Consider the following 25659-nt stretch of genomic DNA (forward strand, 5'->3'; position numbering starts at 1 on the left):
ACCTACTGCTGAACACGGTTCTAAGGACTTTACATTTACTAACTCAATTCATCCTCAAGAACACTCTTTGAGGTCAGTACTTATTCCTGTTTTTCAGATAAGCAAATTGAGGCACATGGAAGGTAAGTAATTTGCCTAAAGTTAATTGCTAGTACGTGGTGAAGCCAAGATTCAAATTCAGGCAGTTTGGTTCCGGAGAATACACTCTTAATCAAGAACCTTTGCTGCCTAATGGACAGTCAATGAGAAAAGTTTATCACGAAAACTTAACCTTAAATTTGCAAATAAGCATTTTAAAAACAAGATTGAAAGAAAAAAGGATAGAACCAGGGTCTCCAAAGCATTTTTTTGTCTTTTATTTCTTGCCAAACACTTAAAAAATTATTCCTACTTTGGAAATCAATTCCATTTTGCATTGCTCCTGCCTTTAAGATGAAAGTTTCTTTGTAATATAATAATCAGTGCACTCTTTCTTTTAACTTCTTTATTAAGTTTGTTGCATAAAAGATATACATTCTCATACTGACAATTCTTGTCATGAACAAAAGCAACAAAAAAAAAAGGCAATAACAAGATGTACTTCACATATAAACAATCATGTGGTAAGAATAAGAAATCTGGCCCTGTACAACAAAAAGATTAGGAAGCAAAATGTGAATAATCCCTGTATTCAGAATATACCCAAATGTGCGTGCAAAGGCAGTGCACCCATAATACAGCTCACTTAAATTCCTGTTTATGATGCATAATTCCTTAATCATCCATTTGTGAAATAAGAATGAACATTAAGAAACACGAAATCCAAATTGCATTTATTTTCACAATATCAATGCTACACTCAAAATAGCAACTTCATTGAATCTAAATGTTAAATGTCTCCAAAGTAAAAGGCAATCTTAATTTTTTTTTAACCCTATGAAAGGGTCTGCAAAAACAGGTGGCTTATTTTATTCCACTTGCAAAGAGACTAGGTCTCAGCCTGCACTTAAGCAGGATGAGCAACAAAGGACAGCAAACAAATACCACTAAGAGTAATGCCCGTACATATCAAAATATCTAGCTGAACCATGTTCTTTCTACTTATACAGCAAGTCTATTAAACAACCAGCATAATGGAAGCTTACACCTCATGCAACAGAATCACTAAATTAACTATACACCTATTAGAAATTTCCAAACCCCATTCCCGAAAGTTTTAGTACACCTATTAAGTACTGTAGGTCACTTAGAAAAACAGAAATAAAACATACAACCAGTCTTTGCAATGAAAAATTTTTCATAACATATAAACAATGTTCAGCTACAAATTCTGAACAAAGTATGTTTTTCTAAATATGATTTATGTAATCAAGGCTTTCTTAAACAAAGACAGGTCTTAGGTATATGATCTGTACAAACTTACAGTAGTGTATATTCCAAATAGAGATTTTTCTTCCTATTATGATATGAAAATGTAACTTTTTTCTGAGTGAAGATATATGTTAAGGCTTAAGGTGTAAACACTTTGGAAGGCAAACAACTTAGTAAAGAAATAACCAGTCATTTAAAAATGTGTATCATCTCATAATAGGCCCCTGAATTTTCAAATTTACATGTGAGAATACATTTACATCTTAAATTTCTAGGAAAGGCACAGGCTTTATATAAAAAAGCAGCAAAACTTTAAACCCACCAATTTATTGAAAAAGCCATTACTTTTATTAGAAACAAATAATGCTTCTCAAGATGTTGGCAACAGGTCATAGTATAGACATATATATCATACAGTGTACTTCTCCCTTTATATTCCAGAAGGAGGTGGAATACCTCCTTGGCTGTGGGAAGCAGAAGTATTTGATGGACTGTGTAAACTGGTCTCCTTGTACACAAACCATGCATTTCCTCCCCAAAGTATCATATTCAGAAAGCCAAAGATCTAAGAAAGAGAAAAATAAAAATGAAAATCTAGTATCTACTTAAAAATTTATACTCACTTTAGTTTTCCTTTAAATATTTAACATTTCTAGGCAGTATACCATTATTTCAGTTAAAATGTAAACTACATATAAAGTAGAATAAAAAGGGAAGACTTTCCATTTCAATGCCAAATGTGTATATATAATGACTTACTCCCAGTGAAATAAAGCTAAAATCTCTAAAACTGTAACATATAAAATTATGACTAAAAGAAAGCTTATCTTTGCATGCTCAACATTACCAAGAAGATGGGACTGAATTTGAGAAAAATAAGTAAAACCCTATTATTACTTTGTAATTAGACTTTAGTGCTTTCAGGTGAAGAGGAACAGGAATCCATGCTTCCTTCTTTGGGGGCTTTCACTTTTCTCCATCTGAATGGTTATAAACCACCCCGGGTATCTTTTCCTATTTCCCTTCTTTCTCCCCTACTACTTACTATCTCTCCTACTTCAACAGCTGCAGCCAGAAGAGAAAAGGAGTCACAAAAGAACTTTACATCACATCCTACATTAGTCAACATAAAAGAAATTAGTCTTCCCAGTTACAAATCTGACACAATAAAAGTCTCAGAGATGAATAAACTGAAGCTACCCTTTTTTTGTATTTTTTTTCCTCCAAATATAAGAACAACAGTGACTTATATGATGTAACACTGGGGTAAAGAGTTTGAGAGTAGTATCATATTACTGAAGGCCAAATGCTTTATATTTTTTGCATATTTGCATACAGAAACAACATTTCTGAGATTGTCCATCTCAGATCATGGTCAATATAAATGCAAAAAAAGACTTTAAATCACAAAGTTATAACACAAAAATCTGGCCAAATTGCTTTACAAGGCATGCTGACTTCATCCACTGGAAAAATATTTTCTTGAAAAGACAGAATGACTTCCTTAAACATAATATATGCAGTATATTAATAACATAGTAATACATTTATCTGTATTTTGGTAAAATAGACTAAATATTATTTAAAATTTATATATACCAATTTTTTTAGATCACTTAAGAAACCATAAAAGTACTACTTTCATAAACCCAGAGGAAGTCAGACCAGAGAATGGGCTCTAAGTCAGATCTGGTCCACACCTTGGCTTGCCAACTTACTAGCTGTGTTATCTTTTTTTTTTTTTTTTTAAAGATTTTATTTATTTATTTGCGAGAGAGAATGAGAGACAGAGAGCACGAGAGTGAGGAGGGTCAGAGGGAGAAGCAGACTCCCCGCTGAGCAGGGAGCCCGATGCGGGACTCGATCCCGGGACTCCAGGATCATGACCTGAGCCGAAGGCAGTCGCTTAACCGACTGAGCCACCCAGGCGCCCCTCTAGCTGTGTTATCTTGAGCAAATTAAAGCACAAGCTACATTTTTTCCCAGCTGTAAAATGAAGATGATAATACCATCTCCCACATTCCTCTTTGCGTTACTGGATAAGTTAAACAAGATGAGTGTAATGTAATGCCCTTAGCACAATGCCTGACACGTAGTCTTTATAAATGTTAGTGACTACTATTAGTGCCTTTCGGGTAAAAGTCTTGCCTAGTCAATTTTAATGAAAAGAAAGACTCAATCACGATCTTGTTGAAACCTGTTAACAAGTAATAATTTTCCTGACAAACTTTTCTTCATTGTTATAAAGGTAAAGACTATCTGGTAGCTAGGGTTCTGACAGCTTAGTAAAAATGAAAACAATATATTCATCCAGAGATTTATTAAAAACTATTGCTTTCTTAGATCACTAGTAAGGTTTTTCTAAGTGAAATAAAATATCTTATAAATACTGCATACGTACCACAGATACATTTAGGGATCCCATACTAGTCACAGAGCCAAAATAACACACCACGTCTTGATGATTACAAGGCTCAAGTTCCTTGACAATGCCTTGACCAGTAGCTACTTTAATATCTGTAAGAGCTTTAGCCCAGGCTGAAGTGCTCACCAACCACAGGAAAGCGGCAACAAGAGTAACAACAAAGTCCTAAAGCAAAAATAAGTATGAGTTAATAATGAAGAGTTAATTTAAAAATACTACACTTCAAATCCATGATGAAGGAACTGAGATCACACTGAACTCTATGGTACTGAGAAATGGCCTACATGACATACTTTATAAAAAAGGCCATAGTCAGCACTGTACACATTGCTGTTTATCATCACTAGCACACTGCCTGAGCTACAGCAGTGAGCAAGACTCAATCATCTACTTAAGCAGTCTAAGATTTTGACACTAGAAATCAGTTTCACTTAGCCGTCACCACAGCCTTGACTTAAGCCACTCACTCCCAGGATCACACCTCAAACCCTGTTATCACCAATAACTCTATCCCCTCATAATCCCAGTTTCACTCCCCCTACTTCCCAGTATCATCTCTCTTTCCAGCACACACTCCTTCAGGCACCCCAACTTCAAAAATCCTTTGGCCCCACTGAGACCTACAATCTGATTTTACCACTTTTTTACTGTCTCTCAGCCTCACTCATGCTCTCATTCCCCCCTTAATTTTATTCTAAGGTCCTCTGTTACAACCCCTTGCACACACACAACTCCCTCACCTTCTTCTGCTTTCTCATACTATTCTGGCAAAACTCTAACTTCAGTTAAATCTCATTCCCCATGACTGGAAGGAATTAAAATAAAAAACTAAAACAAAATATCTAGTTGTCCATGATCTGGATAATGAAATGGTGAAAAGCACGCAACCAGAATGACTTGTTTCTTTTAAAATTCATGACCCTAAAATTTCAAGAATACTCATTATATTAAGGACAAAAAAAATAATAATCTCTCAAGGCATCCTCTCACTAGTAATTTTCTACTACAGTCTTTGCTATTTATTACATTTCCAAGAATAGGACTAAAGTTTTAAATATTCTGGATAGTTTCTCATTGAGTAAGATGAAGAAAGAAAAAAATGTATTCTCTTTACTCAATCTACTCTGCTGGGGAACTAAAATTTTGTTAACTAGCTGGGCAACTAAAATTTTGTTAACTAGCGTTGGTTACAAAAATCTAACGAAGACTTTTTAAAGAATGCATTTGTATAATATAAAGTATAAGTCCCACGTTGTTTAGTTTTCCTTTAAATTAACCACAAAAGTGGGAATAATGTAAAATTTATATCTTTTAATGTTATGTATTCTTAGCATTCAGGTATGCCCAAAGCTATGAGTTCTTACACATCTGCAGCAAAAATCTCTGAAAGCTCAGAAATGGGTTTTGGAGCTTATAAGAGAAGTGGTTCCCCAACCCCCGCCCCCCAATAAATCTGATTGGTTTTTAATTACTTTTTCCAAGCAGCTTTTAGTCATTTATTGAGACTAAACACCAGGAACCACTTATGACATATAGAAACTCTCCTATATATAGCTTGTCCACCAGGTCAAGACGGCAATGAATACATGCCTTGTGATCAGAGAACCAAAAACAATGACTAATTTTACAAAGATGGAGGTATTTGCATTTTGCATTTGAGCTTTCCGCTGCTCCTGGTATTCTTTTAAAAAAATGCAGATCAAAGAAAAAAGTACAGAAATATGGCTTCCATGTTTTGCACTGTGGGGGGGTACTCTCCTTTTCACTTCTGCACTCGGTTGCACTTTTGCTGCAGGTAGATATTTTCTAAACACTTGCTAGAAACACAATGCCTTTTGGAGAACTGATAAATAGTATAAGGTTATCACATCTTAAACAAGTTCTCTCTGGGCTGAAGTTCATAGCTTTGACCCATATATGTCAAATCCTTGTAATTTCCAGGTTTCTTCCTTCCAACTTCTTAATTAAAAAACACCCTGGTGTTTTTCTGATTATGCTCTTTAAATCTACTTTGCAGCTGGCATGACATTCTTATATTTCAAAAGCAGGGAACTTTTCTGAAAATGATGCACATAGTAACCTTAGGGTGAGGGGGCGCGGGGGAAATGAGGGCCTCTGAAGATCATCTCTGTCCCACGCAGGGCTCTGTTTTTAGGGTGTGGCCCACCCGCAGTTCTGCAATGCACAACCGTAGCTGCCTCTGGCAGCCCTGCTCCCACCAATGAGTTGGGATAGGATTCATAACAGATTTTTAGGATTTGGGATACTTTATTTTTGTTTGGTTTCAGGTTTTTGGATATTTCTGATTCTCCACATGGCCTAGAACCCTTAAGTTCCTGCTATTTAAAACCAAAAAAATGCTACATTTACTTAAAAAGGGAAGTTGATTTTAAATGCCACAACTGAAATGCTCCTAGAAATACCTTAGTAGAGAATTGAGAACATTGCCAAAAAGGCATGTCCTCATTAACAGAGTACTTTAAAAAAAACAATGTCCTACTTGGCTATATTTTAAATTTGGGTATCTCAAGAAAACTTTTTTATATTTATATGGTTAAATTAAAAGTAGAATTCAAAATTTAATTTAGAAACCTGAATTTTTACAGACAAGAAGCATCCTTTATATATTATATCAACAACAAAAAAACATTTAAAGGGCTAGTTCTGGATTACCTCTCCATGACTACTAACCGATCACTCCAGAGATGGAAAATTTCTTTTGACTTTTGAATGATGCACCTAGATCAGTTTTATAGTTTTAACAGAAAAACCCTCTAAAATATAGATTTAGATGCTGCCTTAGAAAGTGTGATTTTTAATAGTTTACCAAACAAAATATGAAAAATAAAAGGCTCATTGCTAGAGTTAACTTAAAAGTTTGTTGGGATGGGGCGCCCAGGTGGCTCAGTCGTTAAGCGTCTGCCTTCGGCTCAGGTCATGATCCCAGGGTCCTGGGGTCAAGCCCCGCATCAGGGTCCCTGCTCCGCGGGAAGCCTGCTTCTCCCTCTCCCACTCCCCCTGCTTGTGTTCCTGCTCTCTGTCTCTGTCAAATCAATCAATCAATCAATCAATCTTTAAAAAAAAAAAGTTTGGGGCGCCCGGGTGGCTCAGTCGTTAAGCAGCTGCCTTCGGCTCAGGTCATGATCCCAGGGTCCTGTTCGGCAGGAAGCCTGCTTCTCCCTCTCCCACTCCCCCTGCTTGTGTTCCTGCTCTCGCTGTCTCTGTCAGGTAAATAAATAAAATCTTTAAAAAAAAAAAAAAAAAGTTTGTTGGGAGAATGACAAAATGGCAAGAACTGTCTTCATTTAGTATTTAAATTATAAAGAATTTTAACCAAAGATAGTATCTATATGATTATCATAATTCCTTTTTTTTTTTTAAAGTAGGCTCCGTGGGGGGCTTGAACTCCCCTCCAATGCGGGGTTTGAACTTATGACCCTGAGATCAAGACCTGAGCTGAGATCAAGAGTTGGATGCTTAACTGACTGAGCCACCCAGGCACTCCAGTTCCTTTTCTTAAGATTTTATTTATTTGAGAGAGAGGGAGAAAGTACCAACGGTGCAGAGGGGGAGGGAGAACACTGAGTGGGGAGCCTGACATGGGGCTCGATCTCAGGACCCTGAGATCATGACCCGAGCTGGCGGCAGAGGCTTAACCGACTGGGCCACCCAGGCACCCCTCTACCGTTCCTTTTTAAGTAAGTCTTGGAAAGTCTACAGAAGTTACAGATTCTTAATATGTAATTCCTGTTGATTAAGCACTGCAAATTAAAATAGTTGATGTCTATCTGTTTGAAAGACATCCAAGAAAATATTTTATGAAAATGTCAGGTTTAAGAATCTCTTCTCAGAAACAAGAAACAAAATAAGTAAGAATTTTAGCAGGTGGTTTTATTCCTTACTTACCATTTGTATTCTTATGATCCAGGCAGCAAAAATTAAAAATAAATAATAAATAAAACCTGTTATCTTAATTAATAATTTCTTCACACCCAACTAGCCTTCCCTTTAAAGTAGCTTCACAAATAATCAGCAGATGACAGTGCTTTCTCAAGACATAAATGACGGGTATCTCAAAAGCACCTCTGTTCTCCCTTCAAGTCAATAACACTTAATACTGCCTTTGTAGTTATTCTTTTGTTGTGGACACCTAGCTTAAAACCATGGCTTATCTCTGCATTTGCACCAATAATCCAGAGGAGACTCTACTACCTAAATCTCAGATTATTTTTATTTCTAGCTCAGAAGACTTTGAAGCCAAGAAAGATGTCAGGACTTCAAATCCAAATCCTTTGTTGCCATCTCCAAGATTCAAAATTAGTTCATGAACATCACTAGTGAGAATTCTCTAATTCTTATAGAATTATCTGGGTCAGATTTTAAAGTAAAGAACTTAGGAATACAGACCGGGAGTTAGCAAACTTTTCCTGAAATGGGCCAGACAGTAAATATGTTTGGTCCCTCTCACAACTACTTAACTCTGCCACTGTAACATGAAAGCAGTTATAGACCCTATGGAAATGTTTGGGTATGGCTGTGTTCTAAAACAAAAGACCAAAAAACCAAGACTTTATTAAAAAACAAAACCAAAACACAATGAATCAGATTTGGCTTGTGGGCCATAGTTTGCTGATTTCCGATACTATTAAGCTCAATAAAACATTGCAAGAGACATAAAGGGGGTCTTTGAGAAAAGAGAAAAAAGGTAAGAAGTAAGAACACCATCATGAGACTACTAGTATGGTCAGCAATTCCTGAAATTAAAGGCATTAATTTCTACTTAATTTCTCTACTTGCAATCTAATATGCTCTATACGTTTGAGATCTTTCCAGGTTAAAGTAAGACTTAGAAACAAACAGACCTCTGTATTCCCTAGAGTATAGAGGAAGTGTTGCAAACTGGCTCAAAGAATTAGGTTCAATGTGACAACCAGAGAAAGCTCAACCTCATGGTAAACATAGATCAAAATATGTTTACCTGGTTTATGCCAAGAATTTTCATTTCCAGTGTAAGAAAATCTATATTTAACTCCAAATATAACATACACTTATATAAATGATTTTTGTACAAAAATAAAGTGTTTACTTACAATCATGGGAAGTTTTTGACTATCCCGATACAGGCTTGTATAACCAACATAGAGCAGAAGAGCAGCAATGCAGTACAGGAAGACAAAGACTGCAAACGTAACATAGAATTGTGCAGAAGAAGAGTAATCTCCGATAAGGACATAACTTTTCCAATTTACATCACACACATTTACATATGGATGTGTCTGAAATGATGCTTCATTCAACCTATTAAAAAAAGGCTCAAATAAATTTGTGAATTACTTGGATTCTCCCAATAGAGATAGAAATACGTTAAGTAGAATACTGAAATGACATTTCAAAAAACACTCCCAAAATATATTACATTTTCCTTTGGGGGAAAAAAAGGGGAACATTCAAATATTTAAATTGAAAATTTCCTAAGAAATGTACATAAATTATGCCTTGTAATTGGTTTACGATAGACTGAATATAGATTGCATTAAACACTTTAACATCCACATACTATCTCTCCCTGCAAGAAGAATTTAGCAGATTAAGCGCTGATACAAAACAGTCTGCGATCTGAGACATGATGTTCCATTCTAGGAGGCAGAGTATGTGTCACTAGCACCAGGAGAGCCAATCATGATTCACATTTTAGCCCTAGATTAATTAGCTGCTAACTTTAGACTGTTTTTAAATTTCCTTACCTATAAATTGCAAAAGCCCTTATCACTAAATGTGCCATAACAGTTCCTCATATAGGAACTTTATAAGAGAAGGGCTGGGAAATGGAGAGGCAATGATTCGTAACCAGGCTCCTGCTATCTGACATATTTTTAGTGTAAGGGTTTATTTATCATCAAAACAACCTTTAAAGGTAAGATTTCTAACTCAATGGATAGAAATTTCGCGTCCTAGAGAAGTCAGGTAAGTAGTACATGGAAGAAGATTTACACCATAGCTTAAACACAGGACATATTCAATAAACTTCAATAAACACTGAAGTTAAACAGAAAAATTCACAAAATATTCATTTTAGTCTAAGAAAATAAACACAAACTCCTCGCTTTAAATACATGTCTTAAAACGATATAAAGAAGGCTATTATTTAGTAATTGCAAATACACGAGAAAATTTGAATTTTCTGAAGCTGTGATTGCTTCCACATCATGGCTTCACACGCTAAGGTGATAGAGCAGTCTCTGTTTTGTTTTTAAATTTTCAATTCACTGTGGGATGACAGAATACAAATGTCAAGGCAAGGTCATATAAAAATTTCTAAATGCTTAGTCTCGTTTTCTGTACTTAATTCATCACAGGCCAGGAACACAGTTTGCAGACAGACACTGGTCCATGTGCCACAGTCTGAGGAGCAATGATCACCACTTACAAATGAGCATGTGTGCACTTTAAAATTTTCTACCCCCCCAAATTGCTGGAAATCTTCAAGAGTCAATATGAAAGTAAAACGTTTTTAACCATAAAAACAAACAAATAAATATCTTACCTGAATGGATAACCAAAAGCAGCTGTTATCGTTTTATTTTCAGTAACTTTAGGACAACTCACTTGAATTTCTGTTTTGCCGTTAAAACCTCCACAGGTGGCAAAAGCAAAGATAGAAGCAATCTATAAAAAGTGAGACCAAAAAAGGGGGAAGCAGCATTACTGTACCCAAAACATGGGTCATTAAAGCTTAAATACATTATTAAAAACTGGCTCTAACATTCTAGAAATTCTTAATTACAAATTAAACGCAGATGGTGAAAAACACTTAAAAAATTCATTTCCAACTGTCAACAAATGATTTTCTTTTCCCCTCAGTATAATACAGAAGCTAGTATACCAGCCCATATAATAATCCTTTTATTCATACTGCAGTGTACCTACTAAATATTAGTAAGAAATTCAGATGAAGTATTATTAGTATCAAAATCAAAAGGGGTGATTTGGAGGTATTTTTAATGGTAACTGTTAAGCCAAGAGACTTGCGAAGAGGTAGCAAACACAGATGCTATTTCATGAGCTTGTATGACCTCATTTTTGAGTATTTCAATATTTCCAGGTCTCAAAAAGTACTTGGAAATTTATTTTCCTGATCATGCATATACTTAAAAGAACACAATGTTCTTTTTTTTTTTTTTTTAAAGATTTTATTTATTTATTTGAGAGAGAGACAATGAAAGAGAGAGCACAAGAGGGGGGAGGGTCAGAGGGAGAAGCAGACTCCCTGCCGAGCAGGGAGCCCGATGTGGGACTCGATCCAGGGACTCCAGGATCATGACCTGAGCCGAAGGCAGTCGCTTAACCAACTGAGCCACCCAGGCGCCCACAATGTTCTCTTAAATGCTATATATAACAGGAAAAAACCGGAAGCATCCTACATGTTGATATGGAATCAAATAAACTGTAATTCACTCATAGGATGGAACATTATGCAGTCATTAAAATGCTGGTGAATATTTAATGATACTGAAAACATTCATTACATATAAAGTTTGTTTATGGGGTGCCTGGCTGGCTCAGTTGGTAGAGCATGCAACTCTTGATCTCAGGGTTGTGAGTTTGAGCCCCACTTTGCGGATAGAGTTTAATTTTTAAAAAGTTTGTTTACACATGCACTGTGCCATGTGTCTACGCCTATGCATATGATGCACACTACAAAAATACATCAAAATTTTAACAGTGGTCACCTCTGAACAGAAAATAAAGATAATTGCTTTTTCTATTTGTATCTTCTAAATTTTCTACAAAACAAAACAAACAAAAAATCCCACATATGGTGTAGTGGCCAAAAGCTCAATCCTTCAGCAAATTCTGATAGCTCTATTTAAAAAAAACATATTTGGAATCTGATCACCACCATCACAACATCCTGATCCAAACCACCATTATTACCTCTTGCCTGAATTATACTCTAACAGCCTTATAGGTAATCTTGCTTCTGTCCTTATCCCTCTTTCAGTCTACTGTCAATATATCAACCAGGGTGATCTTTTAGAAATAAAAGGCAGAAAACTTTATATCCTCTGCTCAAAATTCTCCAAAGGCTTCTGAGTTCTCTCTGAATAAAAATCAAAGTTCATATAACAGTCTACAAGATCCTTTCTTCCCTTAATAATTCTGGTCACACACTGCTACTTTTCCCCTTGTCAAATCTCTTTACATAAAATGGTCTCTTTGCTATTCCTTAAAGGGGTAAACTTCTCCTACAGAGCCCTTGCACTGGCTACTCTCTCTGCCTGGAATACATGATTCACTTCCTACTTCACAGTTCCCTGTTCCAACAGGACTTTATCAGAGAGGCCTTTCCAATCACACTATATTAAATAATAATGCTCCAACCCCACAGTACTTCCTCCCTTTATTCATGCTGCTCTATTTCTCTACCACTGTAATTACCACTGCCTATTAGTACTCAAGTATCTGTCCGTTTTTCACTAGAATATAAACTCAAAGGCAGGGACTTTGTTTTGCTCAAGGTCACATTCATCTAGCAAATAGGTAAAATTCAGTGAAGGTCTGATATCAAAGCCTGAACTGTTAAACACTGATATAATGCCTCTCACAGATTATTAATACAGGGCCTTGAATCACGCCATAACCAGGATCACAACTATCAAGAGATTTTTTTTTTTTTTCTGTAAAGAAGAGTTATACAAAAAAGGAATCTGGTTACAGATATGAAGAGTCTGAGGTAATGTCCAGCACACAGTTTGGAATCTTCACTTAAGAGTTCACAGGTAAAGACAGAAGAATGGATAGTCTCTACACATAAATATTCATGAATAAGGAATGAAAACAGAAGGCCAGAGAAAATTGGGCATATGCCCATTTAGGATTAGAAAAAAGAAACAGGATACACAAATTTACAGGATACAGGATTACCACTGCCTATTAGTATTCAAGTATCTGTCCATTTTTCACTAGAATATAAACTCAAAGGCAGGGACTTTGTTTTGCTCAAGGTCACATTCATCTAGCAAATAGGTAAAATTCAGTGAAGGTCTGATATCAAAGCCTGAACTGTTAAACACTGATATAATGCCTATCACAGATTATTAATACAGGGCCTTGAATCACGCCATAACCAGGATCATAACTATCAAGAGATTTTTTTTCTGTAAAGAAGAGTTATACAAAAAAGGAATCTGGTTACAGATATGAAGAGTCTGAGGCAATGTCCAGCACACAGTTTGGAATCTTCAGTTAAGAGTTCACAGGTAAAGACAGAAGAATGGATACTCTCTACACATAAATATTCATGAATAAGGAATGAAAACAGAAGGCCAGAGAAAATTGGGCATATACCCATTAGGATTAGAAAAAAGAAACAGGATACACAATAAGGAAGCCAGAAGGAGACCTGTGTGTAACTAGATAAATTCTATCTAACAAAGCTTGTATTGCAGATCACCAGAAAACCAAGGTGGTTTTAAAGGTATGTCCAAAAACTCTGATACTCCTCCCCGCAAGAGGCAAAGATTAATTTTCCTCCCTATAAGTGTGGACGGCTTCTAGTAAATTGAATATGGTCGAAAGAATGGGACATCTTTCCGAGACTAGGTGATAAAGAGACTACAATTTCTGTCTTCTTTTCTCTCTTGAATCACTGGCTCTGCGGGAAGCCAGCTGCCATATTGGGAGGATACTTAGGCAACTTATAGAGAGACTTGTGATGAGGAACCACTGACTCTCAGCAACCATGTGTGTGAGCCTCGAAGTGTAACATTTTTTTTTTTAAAGATTTTATTTATTTATTTGATAGAGAGAGTGAGGGAGCACAAACAGGGGGAACAGTAGAGGGAGAGGGAGAAGCAGGCTCCCCGCCAAGCAGGGAGCCCGATGCGGGGCTCGATCCCAGGACCCCGGGATCATGACCCGAGCCGAAGGCAGACGCTTAACCATCTGAGCCACCCAGGCGCCCCGAAGTGTAATATTTGAGCCTTGCCAAAGGCCATGTGAATGAGCTGGGTGTTAGAGATGACTCAATTGCAGCCAACAGCTTGAGTGCAAACAGGGAGACTCTGGGCTGAAACCCCTCAGGCTAAGCCGCTCCCAGATTCCTGACCCACACTAAAATAATAAACCCACAATAAAATAATAAGTGCTAAAGGTTGGGGTACTTTATTATGTAGCAATAGATAACTAATACAAAGAAGGACTTCAATAAATGGTCCAGGGGCGCCTGGGTGGCTCAGTCGGTTAAGTGTCTTCGGCTCAGGTCATGATCCCAGAGTCCTGGGATCAAGCCCCACACCGGGCTCCCTCCTGAGTGGGGAGCCTGCTTCTTCCTCTCCCCTCTGCTTCTGCTCTCTCTCTCAAATAAATATAATTAAATCTTAAAAAAAAAAAAAAAAAAGGTCCAGATGGGCTGAAGACAAATGCAAAATCGAGTCTGTAAAAATTTTTAAGACAATATAAAAGAAAATTTGTGACCACAGAGAAAGGAAAAATTTCTTAAGATTAAAAATAAGAACATATACTAACCATAAAAGATTGTTAAATTCAACTACAGAAAAATAACTATAGAAAAATCAAGTCAGCTTTTGCATGTAAAACAAGCTATAGACTAGGTGAAAGTATTTGCAATAATGTCACAAAGGATTAGTTTCTACTAGTATACAGATCTAAGAGCAATTCTTACCCACGTGTACTACAGAACATGCACAAGAATGTTCATAGTGACATGGTTTATAATATTAAAATACTGAAAACGTAGGAGCAACAGGAAAATGGATAAAACATATGGGAAGTTTAATAGCAATAAAGATATAGGAACTACAGCTGCCCACGTCAATATGGATAAAACCTAAAAACCTAACGCCGAGTGGGAAAAAAAAGTTGCCTAAGTCTTCATACAGTATGATGCCATTCTTTTAAAAGCTTTGGTTACTTATCTACACCACTCCTGCCACTATTTTTGTTCAGGCCCTCACCATTTTTCATGGGGACTAACCCAATAGACTCTTCCTCTCATTTCTAATCTCTTCTGTAGCATGGGCTCATGTGGCTCTCAAGCACTTTAAAAATGGCTTGTTTTAGGGCACGTGGGTAGCTCAGTCCTTTAAGCATCCGACTCTTGATTTTGGCTCAGGTCATGATCTCAGGGTCCTGAGACTGAGCCTTGTGTAAGGGTTCTGTGCTCAGCGGGAAATCTGCTTGGGATTCTCTCCCTCCCCCTCTGCAAACTGCACACCCCTCCCATGCTCCCTCTCTCTAAAATAAAATAAATAAATCTTTTTAAAAATAAAAATGGCTTGCCTGATTTAAGATAGCTCTAAGTGTAAATCAGACAATGCATTATAAAGACTTAGTATTCAAAATGTAAAATATCTCATCGATAATTGTTTATACTGACTACCTGTTGCAACAATATTTGGATTTATAAATAAAATATATTAAAATTAATTTCACCTGTTTCTTTTCGCTTTTTTAGTGTGGCTGGAACACTTAAAATTATTATGGGGCTTGCATTGTAGTTTGCATTGTTTCTATTGGACAGAGGCTTTAGAGTGATGTCACACTGATCTGAAATGAAGATCTGGTCACGGTACTCCCCTGTTTAAAGAGATTTCCTCAATGACTTTCCAGAACTAAATTTAAGAAAAAAACAAAGCCCAAACTTCTTCATTTGGCCAAACAGGCATGGCTGAGGTACCCTCAACCTTATCCTTCTAGATTTATATGCACTCTATTCCCCACCCGGTGCTGTATGACTCTGTCACACAGTACTACTTACTACTGCCCCTGAAACACATCATGTATTTATGTCTCCAGTGTATCTGTTTCTTCTGCCAGGAACTGTCCCACCGCCAAACTGTTCTCTGACAAGCTCACCTTAAAGGCCCTTACCAGTTTCTTATGGTTGAACTATTCTGTCTCCTGGGCTGCCATAGACTTGGGTTCATTAACTCATTACTATAGGCATTTCTCTTGTGTCTTGATTTAAAAAAAAACAAACAAAAACAAAAAAACCCAAAACAAAAATAAAAACTAGTTTCTAACTAAATACAAAAATTAAATAAATGGCATACTGTACTTACTGCTCTTAAGCCTAATGCCTTTCCCTGTCCCTTGCCATGTCTTTGTTACTTGGTCTTACTCAAGATTTTCAGTGCCTGCCTAGCAGAAGGTCTGGCACATAGCAAATGCTCATTAAATAACTGCTTAATTAAAGAAAAAACCAATTTCCAGTAATCTACAAATAAAATCATATTTCAAGTCTTACATAACCATCATTTCACAGCTATCTTTTTGTTATATTGATAAATAAATGTCATCTTTGCAATTCTGGGCTTTATCTCATTGGAAAAAGGGACAAGACACACACTTTTTACTACATGAATTATAAAACAACCTGAGGGTAAAGTATCCTATCTCACTTCTCCCTATTTTCTACTACTATTTTGATTTAAATTCCAAATTATATATTGGCAGCCCATGGTGAAACCTGACCTGCAGGTAACATTTGTGTGATCCTCCCAGAATCCATAAAAAATATGAATTTGTTGTTGGTATTTTAATACCAGCATACCACACATAAAAATTTGATTTCCTGCTTTTCCTTACTGTGGGGAAACTGAAAATATGGCAGCATCAGACCCATATTCCCATAAAGCAACAACCATGTGGAACTGAGTGACAGATGACATGTAAGACGGGGCATGTGCTTTTTCCAGACTGTTGCCACTCTACTGTCTCAATAATCCTCAGGATGCATGTTAGTTACCAGGAATCAATGAGCTTATTCTATTGTTTTTCTTCCAAACAGCTTGTTTCACTCACTCACTTTATGAGGGTGGTTCCTATGTGCACTTCAGTTTGTATTCCTCGTCTAAACAAGGAGTACTGGCATGCTCATTTCTATTGCCTTGCCACTTATGAAATTCATTTTCCCATTCCTCTCTATTCCGTGAAGAATGGCTAAAACTGCTAACATGAAGTTCTATCTGTAGAGTAACCAGTAAGAATCTAAGGACAGGATGACAGCAAGCTTCTCTTCAGGTCAAAAGGTTCCATATTTCATTATGACAGACTCAAGCTGCCAAAAAACAGTGTCAACTTAACTCTCTACCCACCAGACCAATACTAGATACATGGAAGATCCCTCAGGAATTTTGAGGTTTGTAACTTTGGAGTTAACATTTCAGTTTGGTTCTCTAGAACACTACTCTCCAAAATAAACTGCAGTAGTCAATTAATTGGTATATGAGAAGAAAATACCTGAACTTCTATTTGTATTTACTTTTAGACTTAAACAAGGAATTAAAGCCTTACTGAAATTAATATATCACTGCAACCCATGCTGGGTCTGTAGGTCCGAGTCACATGCCAGTACAGCACGCTGGGTATCCTGAAGGTAAGAGGAGTCCCATGACACGCAAGGACAGTGGTACCTTCACCTATTCTTTCCCTTTTAGTGTTCATGTATTACAATATGAGTGTGCCTGGCTGAGTTTATGGAATACATTACCTAGTTTTAACCAAACTAACCTTCGCAAAACAGACCAATGGCTTAAACATGTCTTCAAAGAAACTATAAACTAATAATACAAAAACTCACATCCAAAAGAGAAAATAGAAGCCCTATATGAGCTATATTCATTAGCCACATTCCAAGGAAAAACAGATTCTACTTAATCAGATCACAAGAAGATGGCACATTTATCTATATATCGGATGAATGTCTGAAATAAGGATTTAAAAATATGAATGAAATTTACCCCAGGCATAAAATATGCCTTAAGATACTGACATAGTGAGGTGCCTGGGTGGCTCAGTCAGTTAAATGTCCGACTCTGATCTCAGCTCAGGTCTTGATCTCAGGGTCATGAGTTCAAGCCCTTAGCCCACTTAAAAAAAAAAAAAAAAAAGATAGTGACATAGTAAAAATATCCATCTAAGTTATGGATGCATATTGGGGCTCTATGCATAAAATTTTACAGATAAGGATTCATAATAAAAAAAAAGTTTGGAGACCCCTGGTATTTTCAATGAGTTATTTAGCCTGTAGCCAGAGTTCCAGTCCTCAATCCTATTTCTAGACCCTGCTCAGCTCACTGATGCTTCTGCTGGGAACACTGGTACTCATCTATATATGGGTGTTTTTTACAAGTTTCTGACTATTTGGTTTCATCATTAATCTGATGTCATTTACTTAAATTTCTTTCTGTTCGAGGTTTAGTCTAGAAACTGATATAACCGAAATCTTCAGAAATAGACCTAAAAGAAAAAAAATAGACCTAAAAGTACATTGTGTATGAGTGTTTATATGCAACATCAAATGTATGCTTTTTACTAAAGCTGAAAATGAACTATCACAACATGTTTGCCTTTACAGTCAGTAAGATTAGATGGCTAGAACCAAAGCACTGATTTTTATGAGTTAAAGTCCTTGTGCATTTACTAAAGACATTCATTTTTATTTTTAAAATTTTTAAAAAGATTATTTGACAGAGAGAGTGCACACACAAGCAAGGAGTGGCAGGGTGAGGGAGAAGCAGGCTCCCGGCTGAGCAGAGAGCCTGACGAGGGGCTCCTAACCCTAACCCTCACCCAGAACCTGGGATCATGACCCGAGCCAAAGGCAGACGCTTAACTGACTGAGCCATCCAGGCGCCCCAAAAGACGTTCATTTTTAAAAATGTTTTGTTATCGATGCTATTTCAGTTTATTCCCACTATGCACCAAGCAGTGAAGTCCGGTACAAAGTACTTCAGTTTCATTCTTCTATGATCTCCCTCTGCTTGTAAAGTACAATCACAGAAAGTTCTGAACAGCCTGCTAGTACGGTTCCATAACCCTTAAGAATTTGGATCATGAAAAGTAAACTTGAGTTCCTGCGGGAGGAAAGAGAAGTTTTTTTTTTTGCCAACTCTTAACTATTATATGTTGAAAATACCTTTTTTTAAATTATATTTTTAAGTAATCTCTATGCCCAACGTGGGGCTAGAAATCACGACCCTGAGATCAAGAGTTGCATGCTCTACCTACTGAGCGAGGCAGGTGACCCTGTTGAGAGCACCTTTATGTCACCTTCATCCTTAAATAATTCTTAAGCTATTGAATATGGAACTAGAAATCTCTGAGGAACTTAAATATATTTATTTCAAAATCATTTCAGATTGTCCTACTTTTATGTTTTTCAGAGTAAATCCATATCTTGATTGTTGATCTGGCGGGCTGTCCTGAAGTGTATTTGTGTCACTGATTTTGACCTTTTAAGTGAAAATTAGTTTTCTTCATGTGTTGTAGGATATTTGATGTAGGCTCAAATTGAGGTTCCCCCCCCTTTTTCTACCCCTGTCTAGTAGTTTTACAGTCATTTCTACATGGCTGCAAATACCACATCTTACGATGGGACCCCCAAACTACCAACATATGAGAATATTGAAGTGTTCACAAATTCAGACCTCGAGCTAGCAGGTAGATTGATTCAGGTCTTAGAAGGCTGTATCTCGCTCTTTCCACTTGTTTAAGTACTTGGCTCTATGTAAGTCATAAATCCAGACAATAGGTTGAAGCTTTTTCCCAAATATATTTCCCAGATCATCAACAGTCCTTCTTCCACCCATATTTTGTTTCATTTCTGTTCCCCAATGATGTTTACTGTATTAATACAGCAATTCTCAATGTGTGGTCTGTGGTGCTTTGGGAGTACCCAAGACTCTTTCAGAAAGTCCATGAGGTCAAAAATATTTTCATATTACTACGACATTATCTGCCTTTTACACTGTGTTGACATTTGCACTGACTTGAGCAAAGGCATTTGTGGGTGGAACTGTTGGGCTTTAGTAAGAATAAGCAATAGCATCAGAGTTATTTCATTGTCATGCACTTGCAGTTAAAAAAAGCCAGTTTTAGTTAAGAATGTCTTTGATGAAGCAGCAAAAATTATGATTTTTATTAAATCCTGACCCTTGAGTCTTCTTAATATTCTGTATGATGAAATAGGATGTGCAGATACTTTAACCGCACACAATGGTTGTCTCCAGGGAAAGCATTTAAAGTACTGTGTTATATGCTGAACTAATTGTTTCCATGAAACACCATTTTTACTTGAAAGAATAACAGACAAAAAATAGTTATTCAGACGTGGATATCTGGCAGATATTTTTCTCAAAAACAAATGAAGTGAGCCTTTTACTTCAAGGAAAACGGGTAGATTTGTTGCACTGGTGCAATTGAAGTTTTTAAGTGAAGTATTATTGCGTTTTAAAATAAATAAATGTTCCCTTAAAAGCCTCTGCTTAAATTTACCCTGATGTGGTAAATGTCAAGAGATACAACCCACATAAACAGAAGCTTTCTGAGGTCCTCAATATTTAAGAGCATAAAGGGGTTCTGAGACCAAAGTGTTTGAGAACCATTGTATTAGACACTGCTCTGTGATCTTAATTTTCCCTTTTATATTTTATCAGAGATTGCTATTTGTATGTGTGGGGTGAGTGTGTATGAGTGTGTGTGTGTTCTCAAAGCCCTTACAACATATATATGTTGTCTATGAAAATTATATCTGATCTACCCTATAAGAGTGCTCACGGTAAATAATCCAGAATCAGGTAGAAGAAACAGAGAGCAAAGGCATAGGGGTGAGTCTGTAAGTCTATTAGCAAGCTTTAAGTACAGAGAGTCCTAGTAGGCATAAAATGCTATTTGAAATCCTTTCCATTATTGGGGCATGGGGGGGGAGGGGGGGAAGGAAGTGTACCCAAATGGCAGGGCTAAGAGAAACGTAAGTTTCCTAAAGAGTAGTCTCCTACAGACTGATAGCCTAAAAATGTAAAAATTAAGCAAATGGATGAAACATCTGTCTATATATGTGCTGTCCCTCCCACTGTGTAATACAAACAATTTGTATTTTCTAGGGTGTTCCTCTGTGCTATTTTTGAACCACAAAATTAGGATAAAACATAGCCCCTATTTGCAAAAATTTTATGTTACTTGGGATGACTAAATTTTAAGTATTTTATATAAACTATTGTGTATATTTGGAAGTTTGTTGTTTAAACAGATTGATATATGCAATACTCAAAGAACTACAGATTTTCTTATTTACTGTTTTTCACGCTAATTTTCTTGGATAATAATTTGCCCCAAAGTAATGTTTTTAAGTGTCTTTTGAATTCGCTTGTTAATTGTAAGTATAAAATCAGAAAAAAACATTAAAACTTTATCAAAGAATCAAGAACAGCCTACTTGTTTTTAATTCCTAAGATCTTATTATAAACATGCACCTAACAAGGAAAAAAAAATCACTTCAGGTACCTTAGGCTTTTGTTTTTTAAGCCTTTGGTAATCTTTTTATTAACTTATTAAAAGACCAATTAGAAACACAAAAGTAGTTATCAAAATGACTAAGAATAGAGTGTTAAGAGTCCTGGATGTAGTTATCATAATCATGGACACTGGGTAAATTACTTCATTTCTCTAACATGGAGATAACAACCCTCCTAAGTTGTCAAAGGATTAAATAAGAAAATACAAGTAAAGCCCTGGCACATATATGCCCACTCAATAAATAAGTTAACACCAAGGATACATTTGACCAGTACAGACAAAAATATTCAAAGATGGTCTATAATTCTAAAATTCAACTTAGTGTGTAATTTCTTCTATGCTCCCCAAACAGTATCTCTTCCACAATTCTGTGTGTGTGCAATGAGGAAAGCATATACTTAGATTCATAAATATTTGTTCAGCATCCACCCTGTGCAAGATAGCAACAAGAAAGTCCAAAACACAGTGTTTAATATTTTAAAAAGATAAATCATTTCAATGAAAAACTTTTACCTAAATATTAGGGATATTTGACTAAAAGTAAGAACCAAGTTAAAATTTACCAGAGAAATATTAAATACTTTAAAAAGTTGCTTTGATAAAATTAATCTTTGACTTTTACTCCTATGTTCTACTTCTACACATGGGGCATTTATTCTTACCTAAATTTTATATTTTCACCTTGATAGGCTTTTAAAGGCCTATCAGATAGGTGAAAAGCATACAACATATCATTTCTAAAGTTTCAAATATGTGATAGGGAATTAAGTAATCTTGAAGGACCAGGAGGTATGTATGTTAGTCATATGGGGCTCAATTCTATCCACTGCCTGGGACTAGTCTTACAAACACAGCATCTCAGTCCCGAAGAACTATTCAAGTACATTACAGTCATTCACATAATTAAATATTAACTCAGTCATTCCAATAGCCCTACAAAGTATTGCTATTCCCATATAAGTGCAACAAAAATTCAACCTTTACTGAGTACTTACTACACAAAGAGAACTAAGACAATGTCACTGCCAGGCACTGTAACTAGCTGCTAGGGGTAGTTTAAAAAAAAAAAAAAAAAAAGAAGAGAAGGAATACAACATGTACAACATGGTGGCTGCAGTTTAGAGGCAAAGTGCAAATGCTTCTGCTCTGGCGATCATATTTTTATTCTGTCAATAAATATTTACTGGGCATCTAATCCCTTGAAAGTTACATATCATCAGGTTATATCTTAGTCTAACATATTCTAGAACCTTGCTAGAGATAAGCTGATTGAGGGAATTATTTTTTTAGTTATATAGATGTATAGATAGTAAACAGCCATTATCTAGATTTTAGATTTGTTTGTAAAATTATTTATTGGCTGTTTTTAGAAGTAACCTGCCACACCTCAATCAATGCGTTATGAAACTTGAACAATTCCTTCAAAACAGATTTAAAAATTCCTCCGATGGGCCCTTCTCCTCTAGAAACTTGTTTTATCATTCATGCCCTCTGCCTCTGTTTTAAACCTCCAACAATTCTATTCACAAGTCTCTTCTCTCAAGCCCACAAACACATTCAGTCTTTCCCATCTTTCATATGGGTTACCACCAAATCCCTCCCACTTTCGAGGTCAAATAGTGGTTTACTCTCACTGTCTTCACTTTCTTACCATACATCCATTGGCCTACTACCATCTGGTTTCTAAATTTATGGACGTTGCTCTTAGGAAGCCACCAACAGCCTCTGGATTACCAAAACCAAGGTGTGCATTTTAGTCCTTATTTTACTTAACCTCTCTCTTGCACCTCTTGATATTGTTGAATAGTACTCTTTTCTTTAAATTCTATAGTGATGCCAGATGTTATTTTTCTCCATCTTCTTAACCATTTCTTCTCTCCCTTGCTGGCAGATATCTGCTGAATCTCCAGACCATTCTTGCGTTTTTATTAAACTCTATACCCATATAGCTAACTGCCTAAAGGATACTTCCTTTTTATGACCTAGAGACCACAAACTCAATACATCCAAAACTGTACTGAGCTTCAACCAAAAATCTGCTTCTTCTCCTTAGTGATATATCTTGGACAGAGGTACCACTACCAACCTGTCAGAAATATGGCAGTCATCTTAGAGTCCTTCCTCTTTTCCAACTTCCAAATACTTTCTAAACCTGACGTCCTCATAATTTCTCAAGCAACAGATCTCTCTTACTTCATTTATGACCTTTCTAATCCATCCTCTACACTACTGACAAAATGAAAATTTCTAAGAAGAAAATCTAATTATATTATTCACTTATTTAAAACCCTTAAATGAGTCCTCACTCCAAATGGTAGGAATTCTGGGCTTAAGTAGAAACTATCCTATAAACAACTCCAAATTCTGTACCTACACATATGCATTTTCCTAAAGAAAGGACCTAGGTTATCAAAGGTTAACCCCACAGGATTAAGATTGGCTCATAGGATAAACTCCTAACTCTTCTGCAAGCCCTACGAAACCTTTCAGAATCATCTCAAAACTACACCCTCCTTCCCAGTATAAATTTAAGCCAACCTCGACTATTTCAAGTTCTCAAACAGGGCTATGCTGCTTCAACTTCTCACACCACTGAACCTAATTTCCCTTTGCCTGAAAGGCCACTCCCCACATCCTCCCTAAGTGAATAAGTACTCATCCTTCAAGTGTTCTCTCATCTGTGAAATCCTCCCCTAGTTCCTGCAAGCAACTGATTTCTCCTTTCACCTACTACACTTTGCCTATACTTTTACTAAAGTATTTATCAGGCTCTCTTGTGTAATGGTATGTTGTTCAAACTGAAAGTAGTATTTCTTTAAAAAGCTTAAACAGGATTTGTTCAAAATATATCAGACCTACGATCATTAATAAACTTACCACTAATGTTTTAAAATATTAAGGAAAAAAGTTATGCCTGTTTTGTTAAAAAAAAAAAAGACTGACAATGTAAGCACATAAACAACTGCCTCATTTACTAAGTGAAAACTTCAATTATAAATGTAATTCTAACCCTCAATAAGACTTTTTCTTAACCTTTATATTTGAAAAACCTAATTAAACATGATTTTCCTACTGCAATTTCACATTTTTATATACTCAAGTATTTTTCTTTATATTTGAAAATGTTTGCAGAACCCTAAGTGTGTGTGTGTAAAATATAATTAACATATATTTATGTGTCTTTAAAGTAGACATTTGTGTGAAATCAGTACTATTTCAGTTTTCAGAAGACAAGCAAAACTTTGGGGGCAAGGCAAGAACCTTTTTGAAAATCAGCTTGAGTACACATTAGGGAATCTGAGTTTCCGTGTTACCTTAAGAAAACATCCTCAGTAGGTTATTTAACACAGGCAATCGGAAGTTCTTACTCTTCGTCACTTGATCACTAAAATATAGGGTTAAAGAGTCACGGATGTAAATGTTGCTGGCTATAAAAGCAACTTGCCTGCACAGTGGACAGATGCCAGCTGCCTATTAATCCGGGCCTGAAAATCAGCACTGAACATGGACTCGGCCACGGAATCTGAAGCAAATGTGCAGTGCCTGATGTATTCGCCAACGCCTCCAAGTGACTGATCACTGCCAAGGTCGAATTAATAAGTCTCCTTTGATGTTAATGATTGAGAGTGTTCCCAGGAAAGGACTAAAAGCTGACTGCAGGATGCTGTTTAGAAATATCTAAACAAACTTGCTGGCGATAGTCCTAGCCTGTGTTTGAGTGCACAGGACTGACTAGACGCGTTTTGTAAAAGACCTTCTCCCCCCACCTCCGTCCGCTTGCCTGACCCACAGTTTATTTTTATCCGTTTTTAACTTGGAGCCATCTCAAAAGCAAACTAAGAACTGACTGCTCGTCAGCTCACTTGGAGAAGGCACAACCAGCTTTCGACGGAGCGCGGCCTGCAGTCAGCACCGGGCAGAATGCACCGGCTGGCCCTTCCCACAGGACGAGCAGAGGCGCGACTCCGGCCTCCCAGGTTTCGGTTAGACCGCAACAGAAAGTTTTCTCTTCCCTTGCGGGAAGCCGTGCAACCAAAGAGAAATTTGAACTCCCACTCCCACGGGAGCACCCAGAGGTGAGCTTCGTGTGGGAGGGCGGCCTCGGCCGGGATCGAGGCGGCCGAGGGACTCGTGATTCGACGCGGACCGCGGCGTCCCCGCCCCGCGCAGGCCCAGCCCGCGGCCTCCCGTCCCCTCCCCGCTGTCCCGACCCTCCCGACCCTCCCGTGGCGGCGACGGCCTCGGAGCCCGCGCGGGCCCGGCCGCCCCTGCTCTCGCTCCCGCTCCCGGGGCCCCTGGCCTCCCAGCCGAGGGCGCCGGCCGGATCGGAGCCGGCGCGGGCGCGGTCACGGCGGCGCGATTCCAGGCCTCGCTGGCGCGGGCTGCACTCACCCACTCGAGGACCTTGATGAAGCCGAGCGGCTCCTTGAGCGGGTTAATGTTGAGCTGGAAGGAGGACATCCTCTGAGGGAAGGAGGGAGAGAGAGTCAGGACAGCGGGGTGGAGAAGGAGGGGGACCGACGAGACCGAGCAGCAGGGCCGCGAGAAAGGCCGGGCGGGGCGGG

At 37.3% G+C, this 25659-nt stretch overlaps 1 protein-coding gene across 1 annotated transcript; it reads right to left on the bottom strand.

Annotated features, from left to right (window-relative positions):
• Positions 1 to 469: 469 nt before the first annotated feature.
• On the bottom strand, positions 470 to 25659 carry SYPL1 (synaptophysin like 1). The gene is made up of 5 exons (XM_081800692.1): positions 25487 to 25659; positions 10320 to 10441; positions 8866 to 9073; positions 3752 to 3940; positions 470 to 1915 (listed from the first exon to the last, which is right to left on the bottom strand). Exons 1-5 carry the CDS (start codon positions 25553 to 25555, stop codon positions 1781 to 1783), a joined length of 723 nt encoding a protein of 240 aa, XP_081656818.1. The 5' UTR covers positions 25556 to 25659; the 3' UTR covers positions 470 to 1780.

Source organism: Leptonychotes weddellii, chromosome 12, assembly GCF_054177405.1.
Source record: "Leptonychotes weddellii isolate Sample4059 chromosome 12, ASM5417740v2, whole genome shotgun sequence".
NCBI lineage: Eukaryota > Metazoa > Chordata > Mammalia > Carnivora > Phocidae > Leptonychotes > Leptonychotes weddellii.